This window comes from Cajanus cajan, chromosome 1, assembly GCF_000230855.2.
Source record: "Cajanus cajan strain Asha chromosome 1, NIPB_CcT2T_4, whole genome shotgun sequence".
Classification (NCBI taxonomy): Eukaryota; Viridiplantae; Streptophyta; class Magnoliopsida; order Fabales; family Fabaceae; genus Cajanus; species Cajanus cajan.
The window spans coordinates 81,420,385-81,437,332 of NC_138517.1; the positions used below are offsets into that span (position 1 = coordinate 81,420,385).

The window sequence follows — 16,948 nt, forward strand, 5'->3', positions numbered from 1 at the left end:
ATGTTCACGCTATTTCAAGCCTTATCATTGAATCTTTTCATAATACTACTAGCTAGCAATAAACAGGTAGTGATATCAAATAGCTAAGCTGATTTGATGATAATTAACACACTCGTGCCAATTAAGCCACCACAGAGATTAGAGAGGCCGTTGTGTCACAATCACAAGGTTTTACATGATCCATCTGAAGCAACATCATTAGACAAACAAACACACTCTCTTTCACATTTCACAGGTGAAGGGAAGTGTCGACACCAGAATCAGCGCCAGAGTCACAATCATAAACGTTCTTCCATGAAACCTGGAGGGACTGTGAATGTGCATGGTTCATTGAAAGTGGGGTGTGAAGGCTTCTATAGTCCTCTTTGGTCTGTGAAGTAGGCCAGAGAGAGAGAGAAACATGGGGTGGTGACCTTGATGGCATGATGAATTCAGGGTGAGAGAGAATTGAGTTGTTGGAATTGTGGTAAGTGATGGTGGTGGTGTTGGAATTAAATTGTTTAGGTTCATTGAGCATCTTCTGAAGCTCCCTCTCCTCCCTCATTTCTTTTACTCTCTGCAATTGTCTAAACCTTTCTTGTAGAAGAGCAATGGAAGAGTGAAAGGAAGTGGGGTCATGATGATGGCTTTCCCTAGCCATTATGATGAGTGAGTGATACGTGGTAGTAATAGTAGTAGTAGTATGATATGTTGTAGGCTAAGTCTAAGGAAGCATGGATTGGTGTACGTGTGTTTATATAGTGTGGTGGCATGGTTAAGAAAATCTACTTGATATTAAAATATTTTACTTGTAGTGTAACGATGAAATTGTAAATGATTAAAAAAGGGAATGAGAATCGGCAGAGAGGGTGCAAAGTCCAAAAAGAAGATGTTGATTGGGCAATCTAACCGAGTTTTTAGCCTGTGTATGTGGGGGAAGGAGGCACAAGCATATCTTTCCTTTTTTTCGGTACGAAGAGGCAAAAGCATTGGTAAAGCAGAAAAGGACAATGAGAAGAGGTTAAGGGAATGTCGGAGGTAGCACATGGAAGGGTGTGTTTGGAGGAATAATAAGTGGAGTGATGCCCTGCCAACATGTCCCAAAACCCCTCTTCAGCTTTGGGGATGGTGGAGTCTTTTTGGTAGGCTTTGTTTGGATATCACATTATTTATTTTTTCCCTTTTCCTTTTAGACCATTTACTTCTCCTAACTTTTTCCCTTTGTTGGGAGAAGGGGAAGTTGAGGAATTGGGGGCAGTGTAATAGCAAGAAGACAAGGCTTAGAAGGAGGAATAATCTTTGGAGGTCATCATGCTTTGATTGAACAATTATGTATGACAAGGACAAACATACCAACATTCTTCTCTCTCTCTTTATCTCTATGCAACTCCTTTGTCCCTAAGTGTTTGGATGTGAATGGCATGCACAAATGAAAGCTGCAGATGCCACTAATGGTTGGATTGGATACTTCTTTTATGCGCCACCCCTCCTCTATTATTTTCTTCACATCTTTGGAGTTTGAAACTAAAACACACTGATGGACATTAATTAAACTAGACTCAAACATGGACAAGGCGTGCATTATGAATCCCATTATATTGTTAAATATAATTAGCACATGTTGGTGGAAGGATGTGAGGCCAAATTAGCAACATAACAAGCATAACAAGTTGATGAGGCAATACAGGTTAAGGGACTACATTTCACAGATCCAATTATCTGAAACAGTGGAAGTAGTAGTTAGTGCTATAACTTGTGCCTCGCTATGTCCAATAAAGAAAAAGGCATTTGGAGCTGAGTTTGAATGGACGTACCATACCAGCCTCAGAAAAAGAGGTTAGGTGACTTCAAACAAAATAGAAAAGTAATATCTCAAATCAAATCAACAAAATGTCTAATGAGCACATTTGACCCCATTGTTGGGAATCTATCCATTAAGCCCCTGATTATATACACATGACTGATATGTATGTCTCAACTTCCTCAAATCAACCACACTGCTCATTGTGAAACCTGAGATCTAAAACTTTAAATCAGGATTTAGAAACATTTAAATTTTGCTTTGAATTTGGTGATTTTTAACAGTTACTTATTAGGAAATGAAAGAAAAAGGGTAACACTAAATAGAAACGATGGTGTACTGATAGAAACATTCTGCATTTCTGCTACATAGGTGGAATCTCGAGACCATCAATAGCACAGTTTGATTGAATCTTACTCTCTGTTTCATCCTACTTTAGGAAATGTTGGCCCCTTTTCAAAATATTTATACTTTAAAACATCAATAAATTATTTTTATTTATCTAATAGAATCTCTTAGTTATTGATATTTCACTTATATACTTAACTAATTCGCAACTACTTTTAACTCTTTTAATAAGGACAATTCAGTAAAAAAAATAAATAAAAGAGACTACCATATATACATTTCTTAAGATGTATCCATTATTGAAAAGAATAGTTATATTTAACCATTGAGAAGTGCAATCAAATAGATTTATAAAACATATACATACTATGGAAATTTTTGAAAAATTATCAAAAACAAAATCATAAAAACTTAAATTTAAAGTAGACAATATGATATCATTGTAAAAATGTGTGTGGGATACCTTTGGTGCACCTAATATTAACTTTATTGAATACATTATATATTTGATTATTACCTTGAATGTGAGACCTAAGGTTCATGTCAAACAATGATCTTCAAACTAGGAAGAGAGAAGGGAAGATATTCAAGCCAAATGGGTATATACTATATTTTCTTTATTAGATAAGTAAATAATATAAGGATTAGTCACAGGAAGAGAGACTGAGGGAGAAAGAGAAAGACATGTTTAAGAAAAATGAGTAAATATTGATTAAAATAATTAAAAAATATTTTTTTATTAAATTATTACTTACATAAAAAATATTATTTTGATCTTATGTAGAAGTCCATAAGATATGTGTCACACATATAGGAAGATGTGTAGTTGTATGAGAAAGAAAACTAGTAAGTTATTTTATTTTAAACATAAAAATTGAAATTTATAATATAAGAGTAATTATTGTCAACAACATGATTAAGGTAAATAATTACTAAACATTCTTGATAATACATCAAAGTTACCGAATAATGGCGTGATTAATTGATCTAATGAATGATGGTTAACCAACAATGTAAATTGTTTAACTATATATGTATTTTATTTTACTTTAATGAGTTATATATTGTTGTTTTATATTTAAGTAACTTATTATATTTTTATTCAAATGATAAAACTTTAAGCGTTTTTTCTCAAAAAAAAAAAAAATTATGGATATAACCTGGACATGTTTGAATAAGGTTCCGTAAAAGTATTTTTAGAAGAGAAAAATAAAATAAAAAATTTAAAAAGCATAAGTAAAAAATAGCTTATGCAATAAGATTTTGAAGAAACTAATTGGATAAATTAACTTTTACATAAGTTAATTTTAATTTATAAAGAAATTTATTTTATTTTATTTTATTTTTATTTTTCTCACCTAAAAGTATTTATGGATAAGTTTATTAAAACAGCCCTTATAAGTGGTGTTTTTTCCCTCTTTTTCTCAATTTGATGGTATATTTTTTCATTCATAAGTTACCATATATGGTTAATTTAAATTTAAGACACCTTTTGTGTTACGTACTCTGATTCCAATAAGAAAAATATTAGATATGGTTGCTTAAACTTAGATACTGGCATAGCATTACTGATGATTAAATCGAACTCATGAATTGTCTTTGAATTGGTAAGTAATTCCTTATCTAGCAAAAGCTTGTGTCCCGGCTTCACTAAAAGCTTATTTAGCTCATCTGGTATGGAGCATGGAATTTGAAACATAAGGAGGCAAAATGATAATATTAACATATATTTTCTCTTTGTATATATTAGTGATTTGGTAGTCTAAGCTACATCCATTGAGATGGATGCAAAATTGTTGTGCCCAAAGTGTGTGGGTATCCTCCAAAGTCCCACATTGAGTAGTTTGTGTTGTGCCAAAGTGTGTGGGTATCCTCCAAAGTCCCACATTGAGTAGTTTGTGTTGTGCCAAAGTGTGTGGGTACCTTCCAAAGTCCCACATTGGGTAGTTTGAAGAAGGGTAGTGGTAGAGAACTACTATAAATAAAGGGTGAGGGTTTGTGTTTACTCACCACAACAACATAGGTTCCTTTGAGTGTATTGGGAACTTGGGTAGTTGTGTGCAAGTGTAAGGTTTCCAAGTTTTTCCAGAAAACTTGTGTGAGAGGTTTTGCAATTTTGTCCTTGTAAAAATTGCTAGTAAAAATTTGTTTGTGGATGTAGGCAAGAAGTGCTGAACCACGTTAATTCTTGAGTTTGTTTCTTTAATTTGTTTCTCTTGTTGTGTGTGCTTCCGCTGTTGCAGTTTTTATTTTCCCTCTGGTACCCAACAGTGGTATCAGAGCTGATGGTCTGATCGGGAGACCGGCTCGATGGTAGGTCTCTGGGGAATTCTTAATTCTTAGTATGCTCTGTGGTTGCAGCATTGTCTGATCTTCCACATCAAAAAAGAATTGAGGTTTTGCTCAAGGGAGGAAGAGAAGCAGAGTACCAGGGAGGAAAAGAAGCAGTACGTGGGCCAGAGCAGAACGGTGCTATGACTACGATGAAGTTAGATGTTCCTTTGTTTGATGGGAGGATAGACTTCTCCTTATGGCAATGCACAATCCAGGACTATTTAGTACAGCAGGGTCTTGATTGTGCCTTAGAAGAAGAAAAGCCATGTGAGATGAAAGATTCAGAATGGAGTACAATCCAGAAAAAGGCAGTGAGCACAATTCGATTGGCACTAGCTCCACAAATCAAAGTGACTGTGTTGAAAGAAACCTCTCCAAGGAAGTTGTGGAATTTGTTGGAAGGCAAGTTTGCATCGACGACGTTGACCAATCGATTGATGATGAAAATGGATCTGTACTCGCTGAAGATGGAAGATGAAGGTAATGTGTTTGATCACATTAATAAGTTTAATGAACTGGTATCTAGACTGATGAATGCAGGGGAGACTATCAAAGATGAAGAGCAAGCATTGTTGATATTGGCTTCTCTACCCAAATCTTATAAATCACTAGTGCAATCATTGCTAGCTGGGAAGAGTATATTGCTACTAGATGAGGTGATAAGGGCGTTGAAGGAGAATCAACAAATGATGGGTGGTGATAAATCCTCTGGAGACAGTCAGATACTGCTAGCTAAAGGCGAGCGAGGAAAGAAGTATGGTGATCAACATGGTAGAAGATTCCAGCCGAAAGATATGAGTAATATTCAGTGTCATTACTGTGGAGAGTTTGGTCACATTCAATTCAAATGTCCAGAATTCAAGGAGGACTTGAAATGTATGAAGGAGAAGAAGAAGAGTACTCCTTCTGTAAGTGTGGCCTGTTATGATGATGGATTAATGTGAGACTTTGGATGAAGGGAGGAATGTTGTGCCCAAAGTGTGTGGGTATCCTCCAAAGTCCCACATTGAGTAGTTTGTGTTGTGCCAAAGTGTGTGGGTACCTTCCAAAGTCCCACATTGGGTAGTTTGAAGAAGGGTAGTGGTAGAGAACTACTATAAATAAAGGGTGAGGGTTTGTGTTTACTCACCACAACAACATAGGTTCCTTTGAGTGTATTGGGAACTTGGGTAGTTGTGTGCAAGTGTAAGGTTTCCAAGTTTTTCCAGAAAACTTGTGTGAGAGGTTTTGCAATTTTGTCCTTGTAAAAATTGCTAGTAAAAATTTGTTTGTGGATGTAGGCAAGAAGTGCTGAACCACGTTAATTCTTGAGTTTGTTTCTTTAATTTGTTTCTCTTGTTGTGTGTGCTTCCGCTGTTGCAGTTTTTATTTTCCCTCTGGTACCCAACAAAAATGTGATTACATCGAGGATGCAAGTAGGGATTTGGTTGTTACTGACTTACTTCTTTTGGATAACATAAAGAACCACCAAACTCGCGGTTTCCTATGATGTTCTTAGTATGTTAAAATTCGGAAATTTAAGGTTCAGTTTGCATTAGTTTCTATAGGATATTCTATGCATTAGTTCAATTTGACAGTATTGTATTATATTTTTAAAGTATTAAAAATCTTTATACAGTTATAGGTGCTTATAAATAAATTAAATTAAAATTAAAATATTATCTAAAAGTTAACGTACGTAATTTAGTTTTAAATTTGCGCGTAGAATTTGATTTCTTTGACATCTTTTATTCATTTGATTTATTTTTCTCACGGTCTAGACGTGTGTGCAAAAGCTGCCATTAAAACAACACGCGAAGTTGGGAAATGTTCAACATGTGAGCCCGAGAACAGAAACACCTTATTTGTGAAAATAGATTATCCATGATATGGAACTAGCTTATGTTATCATGCCCATGTGCGATTAAAAAAAGTCGATTCAAATACAAATTTAAAAGTATTTTTGAGATTTTTTTTATAAAAAATATTTTTATTTTCAATAAAGAGATTCTTAAAAACATTTTTAATTTATATCCAAATAGATTTAAAGTGATAAAATCGCTAATTTACTATACTTGCTTTCTCATTTGTATATGAATTTTAGACAAAATAATTCATAAACGAGTCTTCCTAATAAAGTATTTTGATAAGCTTATCCTAATATGATGATAATTGAAGTATGAGGATTACTAATAAAAAATTCTAATGTATTATTCTTGATATACTCTTTTATTAAATAAGATGTGAGATTTATCAAATTTTGTAATTTTCAATAAGTAATTTTTATAAGAGTTGCATCTCCAATATTATACTCATATAAAGTTACTTAAATAACTTTTTTGGTGAGTCTTACACACTACATTTTCTGGTGGGTTGACCTATGAAGAGGAAGCTTCACACTCTTGAGAGTTAGAGTGGCATGAATAAAGTCTCTTCTAGAGGAATGTTTTTTTTTTCACAAAAATTGAGCCAATGACCTCCTTATGAAGTATTTTTATACACACTTTTATACCTTAGAGCTAATATGTTTTCACTAGGCGGAACTCTTTTAGGTGGTATGACATAATGTCATATTTAAGAACTTCTATATTTTTTTCTCTATAATGATGAGTTGTACATATCTTTTAGTGGTCTTATTTTTCTCTCTATCTTAACTTGTTTTTACTTATTTCATTATTAAAAAATGGTTAAGCAATCAATTACAAAATTACTTACGAGTGATTGGGATTAGAATTGATTTGCAAAGTTGAGCAAAAGAAGAATATTGGCAAAGGGACAAACAGAAGTGTTGACAATTGAGAAGGTGGGTTTTGGTCCAAGTTGAGGCACAAGAACATTTGAAGAAATTGCAGAGGATGGACCACAAAGTGTGTACTTGGTTTTTCACTTTTCAGTTTCATCGGAGTAAACTCACGTTCAAGGTTGAACTCAACTGGACACTCTTGTTACTTTTTGGTTTTGTGTAATAGAATGTGCAAGCCTTGTATTGAACACCATTCAAATGGATTTTCAAATACACTCCGGTACTTTATGATGCAATGGCAAAATGACCCAAAGAAAAGAACTAAACAAATGGCAGCAGCAGCATCTATTACTATTAGCCTCATGACAACACTCAAACCACTAGCTAGTATCTTTCATTATTGCAAATGTGCATGTTTCCATTGCTATAATGGACTCTCAACTTTCCTCAATTTTACAATCAACTCACCCAGCAATACGTTAAATAAATAAATAAATAAATAAATTTATTTATTTATTTTAATTTTTATAATTTTACTTACTTTAATTTTTTAATTTTTATAGACTTATTAAATTTTTATATTTATTTATTTTTCTATCTTTTAAGTTTCTATATTTAAGATAGATTATTTTAATCGTTATGTTTTTAATTTTTTAATTATTTTAATTTTTATTGTTAAATTTTTTTATAACATTATCTTTTTTTATTGATATGATAGATATATTAATTCAATTATGTATGTTTGATATCAAATTTATTTTAATGAAATTATTCTAGATTAAGTCTCTCCACATTTTGTATGTCTTTTATATTCTCATTTGCGACTTACATGAGATGAGACACTTTTTTTTACTCTCACAAAATTAAAAACATCTATTACGTCAATACAAAATGGATAATATTATAAAAAATTTAATGATAGAGACTAAAAAAATTAAAATATAATAAATATAGAGATTAAAAAATCTACATAAATTATAAAAATTGAAAATGATTGAAAATGATAAATATAAAAATTAAAAATATTTATTTTTGTAAGGACCCGACTGGTCACTACACACGCCACTGTACACCGGAAACACCAGACAGAAAGAACGAGTATATAAATATAGGATCTAGAATATAAATATATACAAAGTCTCAATCCGACTAGAGTTAGAGTGTGCAAAAAACAACCAAACCAAAACAAAATACAACATCAACCGCTACACCAAGTAGCTGAAACAACATAACAGCAACTAAGGTCAGCTCCGCCTGCCCGCTGCAGACTCACCACAAGCCACACACCTATCCCTGCTCTGCTCCCGTACATAGTACGATCATAGCAATCCAACCACATGGAAACAACAAAGGGTAAGCTAGTATAAAAAGATCACATCTAGCAAGATTTAAAGAAAATCAGAATCAACTTCAACTATCAACACAACATCGGTCTACATCTCATCGGTTATACAACACATCAGCCATTAGCAAAATAATGCGTCGTTACGCATATCACCTCGGAGATCTCCTACAACAACTCAGCCTTTATGGCCTACAACAACTCAGTCTTTATGGCCTACAACAACTAAGCCCTTATGGCCTACAACAACTAAGCCCTTATGGCCTACAACAACTCAGCCTTTATGGCCTACAACAACTCAGCCCTTATGGCCTAAAATAACTCATATCAACATTCAACACAACACAACTTTTACAACTCAACATATCAACTTGCAACGCAATACAACTTTACAACTCAACATATCAACTTGCAACACAATACACCTGATACAATTCAATATCAATCAACCAACATCATCTACTAGTCATCACATTATATTCATCCATTTCAACTCAACTCAGCATAAAACAACATTAACCAACATATAGAAAAATCTCATCTACGCGCCTAGCGCACTCGTAGTTGCGCCCAGCGCAGTGCAACCAGAGAGCACCAGGGGGCTAGCACGCCCAGCGCAAGCATGCCCGCGCCGGCGGGACTCAGCCAGAGAGCCCAAGGCTCTCTCGCGCCTGGCGCAATACCAATTGCGCCCAGCGCAGGCCAGGCAGAGACTCCAAGGAGTCTCACGTGCCCGGCGTACTTAACCCAGCGCCCAGCACGGGGAAGGCAGAGACCTCCCCTTGGTCTCGCGCCCAGCGCAATTCAAATTGCGCCCAACGCCCACAAGGCAGAGACTCCCAAGGAGTCTCACGCCAGTGCGACAAGGGTCGCACTCAGTGCAGAACCAAAAACCCCAAAACATGTTTCAACTGGTATCGCGCCCAACGCGATCCAAGTCACGCCCAGCGTGGGCCAGCCAGAGACCCACATTCTCAAGCGCGCCCAGCGCATTCATCATTGCGCCCGACGAGCTTGGCTAAATGGGGTCCCCTGGTGGCCACGCGCCCGGCGCGAAGAACTGCGCTTAGCGCGAGGCTCAGCAGCAACACTCCATTTTTGAAAAACTTAACCAAATCCTGCTAAAATCCACCATTTCAACACATGCAAACCATTCAAGATGCCACATTTCCAACCAACAACTCAAAAACACCAACCTTTTCACATGCAACCATAAAACAATCAAAAGACCCAAAATTTGTCAAACCCACAAAACCCACAAAACTTCCAATTTCAGCAATTCAACAAAAATCATCAAACATCAAACAACTTCAACAACTAATGAGTTTACAACAACTCATTCTCAACCAAAATCAACCACAAAACTAACTTCCCTTACCTCGGTGAAGAATCCGAGCTTCCGAGAACTTGAATGGAGGAAAAGAGTGAAAAAGAACTTGAACGAAAGGGGAAAAGAGGAAGAAGAGATGCGCACCCACCAGCTACAATCCAACTACTCAGCACCTAACCCAAAGAGATCACCACCAAGAATCAGGAATGGAGTAGAGAATTTTGAGATAGAAAGGGTATGAGAGTGAGTGAGGGTGTCGGGGGTAGGAAGAAAAAGAAAGGATCTCACAATTTTAAACTATAAAAAGTATAAAAAAAATTAAGTAAAAAAACTATACCAACTAAAAAACTCTTTAACCAATATTTAAATATTATGAGTATCTCAACTTTTTTCAATTTTACAATAAGTCTCCCATCAATAATCCATTAAATATTTAGCAGATTTTATTGACATGGCAATTGGCAAGAGACGTGTTACTAAAATGCTAATAGAAGATTGGGCTAATTTAAAATGAAATAGTTACACTTTAAAAAATAAAGTATAATCATAATTATTAATTAAAAATTAATAGTTAATATTATATTAAATTTTATTTTAATGGAATTTGATTTTATAATTAATTTTATAATCAATAATTATAAATATATTTTATCATCTAAATTTTTTTACTTTAAAAGAGTGAAATCCATAACTGTCACATTGGCATATTGGCCATCTACATTCTAGCACTCTACTTTTTTTAGTTTTTGAATTCTAAAATAGGTTCCATAATTACATATCATTCATATCTATTTTTTATACTTTAAGTAATTCATTTCTCCAATATCGTAATTCTAAAGTTCTTATTATATTAGTTTCATAATTAGCCTTATATTCTTATATTATCTTTTTATTTCATTAAGAAAACAAGTAAGTGGACTCACAATTTTTAAGAACTTACTTTTTAAGATGTGGTTATATAAGTATTGTTGTTTGAGGGTGTTTAATAAGTACATTCTCCGGTAAGAATTATTCAGTAATGATGCTTAATAAAAAAAAGTGAAATAAGAACATCTATTGGAGGTACCTTAGTACTATATTAACATATGCGTTAGTGTATCACACCATATTTACATTAAATCTATTAAATATTTAATGAATCATTGACATAAACTTATTGTAAAATTAAGGATAGTTGAGAGAGACCCAATTAATGCAATGGGTCCAAAGTCTTATAATTACACTATTTAACAAGTCTAAAGGTGCAATAAGAAAAGACAAAATAAAACTCAAGAATTTCTTAATTCTTAATTTTGTATTTTTGGTTTTTATGTGCACAAATATTTTTCTCAATGCAAAATGTAAACAAATATAAGCCTAAACTCCCAATACATATATAAATGCATGTTAGAGAAGTGGTAAAAATCGGTTATTTTAGTTGGAGAGCTCAAGCTCTTCTAAAAGTTCACGCTAGAATAGCAAAAGAAAGAGAAGTGAAGGAAGAGGAATGAAAAAAATAAATTCTAAATAAAATTTATTTTAAAAAATATTTAAGAAACTTTTTTGAAAAACAAAAGGAAAGAAAGAGAGCAAACATACTGATTAAAATAATATATATATATATGCCCAAATGAGATTTCAATTTAAGAAATACAAATTTAGATTAATACACAAATAATGTATAAAAAATTATAACACACAAATAATATACTGCATATATGCAGTAGTATGGTGTAACAGCTAGTTGAAGTGATATGTAAATTTTTATTTTTCAATTAGTTGGGACTATATGGACGGGATTAACCTTCTAAGGACCTATTTACTTTCAAAACAATATTTTTTTATTAATAAAAATATTACCTTATTTTTTAAAAAATGTAAACAACGTAAATATAATAATTTTATTATTTTATTCATATATTTTAAAACATAAAATAAAATAAATATTATATAATATTTTCATTTAGAATAAAAACAATAAATGGAAAAAAAATACTTTCTAAATCTAATTAATCCAAAATTCCCTACATTTTGATTAAATGTGTGGAAATAAAGGGGGGGGGGGGTGAAGGAGATAGAAATAAGATAAAAATATTAAAAATAATACTGTTTATTTAAAAAAGTAAAGAGGAAGTTTTTTTTTTTTTTTTTAATCCGCATAAAATAAATTCACCCCTCAAAGTGGCATGGTAGTAGGAAAAAGGAGAAACTTTTCTTTAAATTTATTCAAAGCACTAGTCTCGAGATAAATAACCATAACTTAAGTAATGGACACATAATAATACCCAACCACACTAACAAAAGGATGTCAAAAGTTTTAGACTTAATTTCACTTTTACTTATTAAAAGAAAAGCATCGGTCTTCCAATTTTTTCTTTTATATCAATTTTTTTTTTTTGTGAAATAATAGATGTGAACTTAATTATTTCACAAAAAATGCACCATTAAAATAGTGGAAACCTAATTCTAATTTTTTGTTCACTAAATTTACGAAATTAAGATAGTAAATGAACACAAATACAATACAGAATAAAGCTACAATTTTAAATAGCAATTTGGAGGGGTGTGAATAGTAACAGACAATGTTTTTGTTGAATCCAAGCTCAAGGTGGAATGCAAAGAGAAGGAGGAAAGTGGGCCTAAAGGCCCAATGGTGACCAGAAATGATCTAAGGTAAGCAGCGACAGAGAGTGTAAGTGTGTTGTTTGTTGAGGTTGTAGAGCGTGTTGAAGCAGTGAGAGAGAAAAAGAGAGTAGAAATCGGAAAGATGAACACAGACATAACCGCATCGACGAAACCAGAGTACCCTGTCATTGATCGTAACCCTCCTTTCACCAAAGTCGTCGGAAACTTCAACACCCTCGACTATCTCCGATTCGTCACCATCACCGGCGTTTCCGTCACCGTCGGCTACCTCTCCGGTCAGTACCTCTCATTCTCAATCCAATCGAATCAAATTGAATTGGGAAATTAAAATTTTGATTTTTTCTTTCTTTGTTAGGGATTAAGCCCGGAATTAGGGGTCCTTCGATGGTGACAGGGGGTCTCATTGGAGTCATGGGTGGCTTCATGTACGCTTACCAGAACTCCGCTGGGAGACTCATGGGTTTCTTCCCCAACGACGATGAGGTAGCTCGCTACAACAAAAAATAATCTTTTTTTTTTTTTTTTTTTCCTTTCTCGTTAAAAAAACCCCTCTTTTGTAGTAGACGTGTTTGATCTTGATTCTTGAATAATCACATTTCGCTTCAGCTTTTGTTTGTAACGACTTTACTTCATAATCCTTATAAAGGAATGATAGACCTTGTAAGTCTTGGATTTCTATAATTTCGCTTGTGTTATGTGGAGGCAAGGCCAATGTAATGTCATATTGGAGAGACTCCATGTGAGTCAATTTGTCATGCAAGTTTCTGGATTTTTGGTGTTTTGTTTGACAGGCTGCATTTTTTCCTGGTAGACCAAGATAAACTTTAGGGCAACAATGTAGTGGTTAGTTTGAATTTTTCGTTCTCTTTGAGTGTAAGTGTCTAGGAATTCTATGTTGTTTGTCAATTGTTAACAGTGCAATAAGAATTTACTGGACACCCCGATCATAGATTTTCATTTATGATAAAATTGTTTACTTGGGTAATAATGTAAACTTTTTAACAGACTGTGTGTATCATAATTCAACTCATGGAATAAATTTCATGCTTGACCATACTTTCACTTTTATCGATGTAGGTTACAAAGTCTGACAATCATTTACACTGATTGAAATGTGATTTCACTGAAATTTTTTTGTTTGTGTTGCTCATTAAATGTAATTTTGCTCTCAGAAGCTCCGAAGACTATAACTGAAAAAGTGTAGCTTTTGCATTGAGTTTAGAATTCAAATACTAAGTTAAGGTTTAATTGTGTTTTTGATCTATCACAAGGGTGATTTTGCTCCTTCTAGTTTAAATTGCTTATACCAATTTCCCATACTTTTCAAATTAACGAAATGCTATCCAACTATTAACGAAGCGTTTGGGTTACCGTTCTGTTGAACGTAGCCCACGTTTTTTTTAAGCTATCAGTGTTGTCGCTTCTCTGTTTTGTGCTTTGGAATGCGCAAACGGATGTTTGGTGCCTTTGTAACAACAATCAAAACACACTAATATTTCGTTCAATTATTAACATTTGAGCTTATGTGGATTATATTTTGTGATGCAGCAACAGACCCAAATGACATGGCATGACACAAAATGGATGTCTTGTGACACAAAAATGTTGTTATGATGCAAAATGTTACTCACATGATAACCAAACAACAAAATTTAAAAATATCCCTCCCCTCCATTCCCCTCCAACCAAACATTATGTTAAAGTATAAATCCAGTCTAATTGTTAATATCTTGTCTAATTATTAATGTAGTAAGCTGACGTGAGCTCAAGTTTTAAGAGGGTAATGGAGGGGAGTAAAACCCTCCTCATCTAATTTTAGTCCCCCTGAGATATTGAGGGGATTTGGAAGGAAGGGGAAGTGATTTAAAACATTTTGAGTATAATGTCAGAAATATCCCTGTGTTTTATAATTTCAAATCATAAGGGTGCAAAAGTAAATTAGTTTTTGAAATTTCTCTCCTCACCATGTGAGCCAAACAAAAAAAGAGATATTTACTCTCTCTGTTAAAGTCCTTCCCTTCTCCTATGAGCCAAATAAAACTTCTAATTCTTTCCCTCTCCTCCTCTCTCCTCCCCTCCTTTGAACCAAACAGACCTAATGGACTACCATATCATTAGATGTTTCCACATCACCAAATGTCGTTAACACTATCTTTGATGTTAAAAATTAGACATGTTAAAATCAAATTTCATTGTAAAGTATAGAGAGCTGATTTAAGCAAATGAAACTTCAGGGACCAAAATCACTCATTTGTCAAATTATAGGGACCAAAAGTTTTCAAATATAAATCACTTCATTTCCGAGTTATTTTTAGTTAAAATCAATTTTACAAAATCAAGATCAGCCAAAATCAAGTTTGTAAATACTCACCCGAACACACACTTACAGATATACCTACCACTACCAGTAGTCATGAATTTGTCACCATATAGTACATGAAATTGAACAATGCTTTTGTTCTCTATAATCGATTAAGAAAAATACTCTGTACATATCAAAAGTTTCTTTTTATAACAGGGAATGGTATAGATTCTCCTGTGTTGAGGATTATTGGCAGATAAGAGTTATTTTACGGTGTCTATTGTGCTATTTGTATTCTGTTTCTCCATGCATACAATTCTATATTGTGCTCTATATGATTAATAAATATATTATATGCTCTACATGTTATAAATTGAGTGCCCTTCTAAGGACTTGTGTTCGAAAGTTAATGAGTTTTGATCTTAAAAGCACTTTGTTTCTTGAAGTATTATAATTGCAGTACAAAATGGAATACCATTCACTACCATGTATAGATGATGTATTAATAACTTGATATTAAACATGTTTACTGCTTGGTGAATAGAATGGAAAAGGTGGTACTGATTTTTCTTGTCGTAAATGCCGGGTGTCTTGGCTGTAATTATGTAACAGTGTAAAATTATAAGATGCTCGAGTCTTACTTTCCATTCCATCCATTTGTGAAGAAACATGTTTGGAACGCCATCCTTTCTATTGGTTGAAACATATTGGAAATTACAAATTTTGTGGGTCCACCATCCTAATTAATGATTCTCTCATGATTTTGTAATTTTAAATACATTTCAACAAATAGAAGTGTGTTGAAAAGTGTTACTGACACTCTTCATTTGTGAATGTATGGAGGCTGATAGCCAAGTTTGAAATGCCCATTATGGCCCTTTTTTCATTATCTTTATTTTTTTTAATTATTATTTTCCTCATACAGTAATACAGTCTCTCTATCTGTTTTACTGAACTGAAGATAATCTACTATGTTTGCCTGTCTTTCTTCTTCAACATCGCAACATTTGTCTCTACTCTCTAGTTATCCATATTGCTAACCTTAATTGCTAAGTTGAATGAATCTAACCTAGACTTTAGAACATCCACAGTGGAGTTTGAACCTCAGATCATGGATTTTTGAATACTCAACTTGAATGTAGTGTTTCGGCAGAATAATGTGTAATAACTAGTAACCAATGCTGGTTCCTGTATGGCAGAATTATTTGTTTATTGTAGAGCTTGTACAGTTTTTTGTTAAGCAAGTCTACGGTATTTTACATTATTTGTCATATGATATCATCAAAGCAGTTTTGTCCGTCCAATTACGGAAAGAGTGTCTGTTTTATTTGCGTGTAAAAAGCTTAGGTTTACCAATTGTGCTAACTATAGATTGATCTCGGGATCGAATTCTACCTTGAAGTTCTTTAATCTTTGTCGAACATTTTAGCCAAATGATAGTACTTTATGAATTATATATTGAAGTCTGCAATTGAGAATGAGGAATTGAGTGGAGTTAGATAACATTTTGGAGCACTGTTAACTTTCGTCACTTTTCTTTGCTAAGAGTTATTGGCTTAAGAGAAAGTGTTCACATTTATCAATTGACCAACAACTTTGGCTTATTCGAGGGAGGGAAAGGGGACCCTTTCATTATCGTGTGTGAATTCTGAGTATTTATCGTTGATGTGAACACTTGATTTGATGCGGGAATAAAATTAATTTGCTAATGATAAAAAATGAAATTGTAAAACATTGATTAACTATCATAAGAGTTTGTGTCCACTGCCAATCCTTCGTGAAAAGAAGAATATTTTTTGTTACTCTACAAGCCACATTTGGTATCGCATACTTTGCATATTGTGGCGTTATTTTCAAACACATTTAGAGGAGCAAGAGCAACATGGGACAATATGGTTTTGTCTCCATTGCTTGCATCCTAGCCTTTTTTTATTTTGCAAACACCGTGTACACACAATATCTTTCCCCAGTAGTGGACACAGACAACATATAACCTTTATAAATTTGATGTATGTTGGAGACAACGAATTAGGGAAGCATCATTTGTTTGGAACATATTGAGTCCAGTAGTTATAGCATGTAGATGAGGAACTAGATCTAGGCCTCTATGGTTGGTTTTATTGTTGTTAATTCATTTACTATTAGAAAAATAAGGAAATGTTTTG

The 16,948-nt window shown here is 33.5% G+C and overlaps 1 protein-coding gene across 1 annotated transcript; it reads left to right on the top strand.

The window, feature by feature from the left end:
* Positions 1-12,519: 12,519 nt before the first annotated feature.
* On the top strand, positions 12,520-13,241 carry LOC109804240 (NADH-ubiquinone oxidoreductase). The gene is made up of 2 exons (XM_020366032.2): positions 12,520-12,756; positions 12,837-13,241. The coding sequence occupies exons 1-2, from the start codon at positions 12,603-12,605 to the stop codon at positions 12,986-12,988; spliced, it is 306 nt and encodes a 101-aa protein (XP_020221621.1). The 5' UTR covers positions 12,520-12,602; the 3' UTR covers positions 12,989-13,241.
* The last annotated feature ends 3,707 nt before the right edge of the window (positions 13,242-16,948 follow it).

Excerpts from the sequence above, each read along its gene's own strand:
- LOC109804240 (XM_020366032.2), top strand. The coding sequence starts at position 12,603 with ATGAACACAGACATAACCGCATCGACGAAACCAGAGTACCCTGTCATT. Across the intron at positions 12,757-12,836 it reads CACCGTCGGCTACCTCTCCG|GGATTAAGCCCGGAATTAGG; the intron begins GTCAGTACCTCT and ends TTTCTTTGTTAG.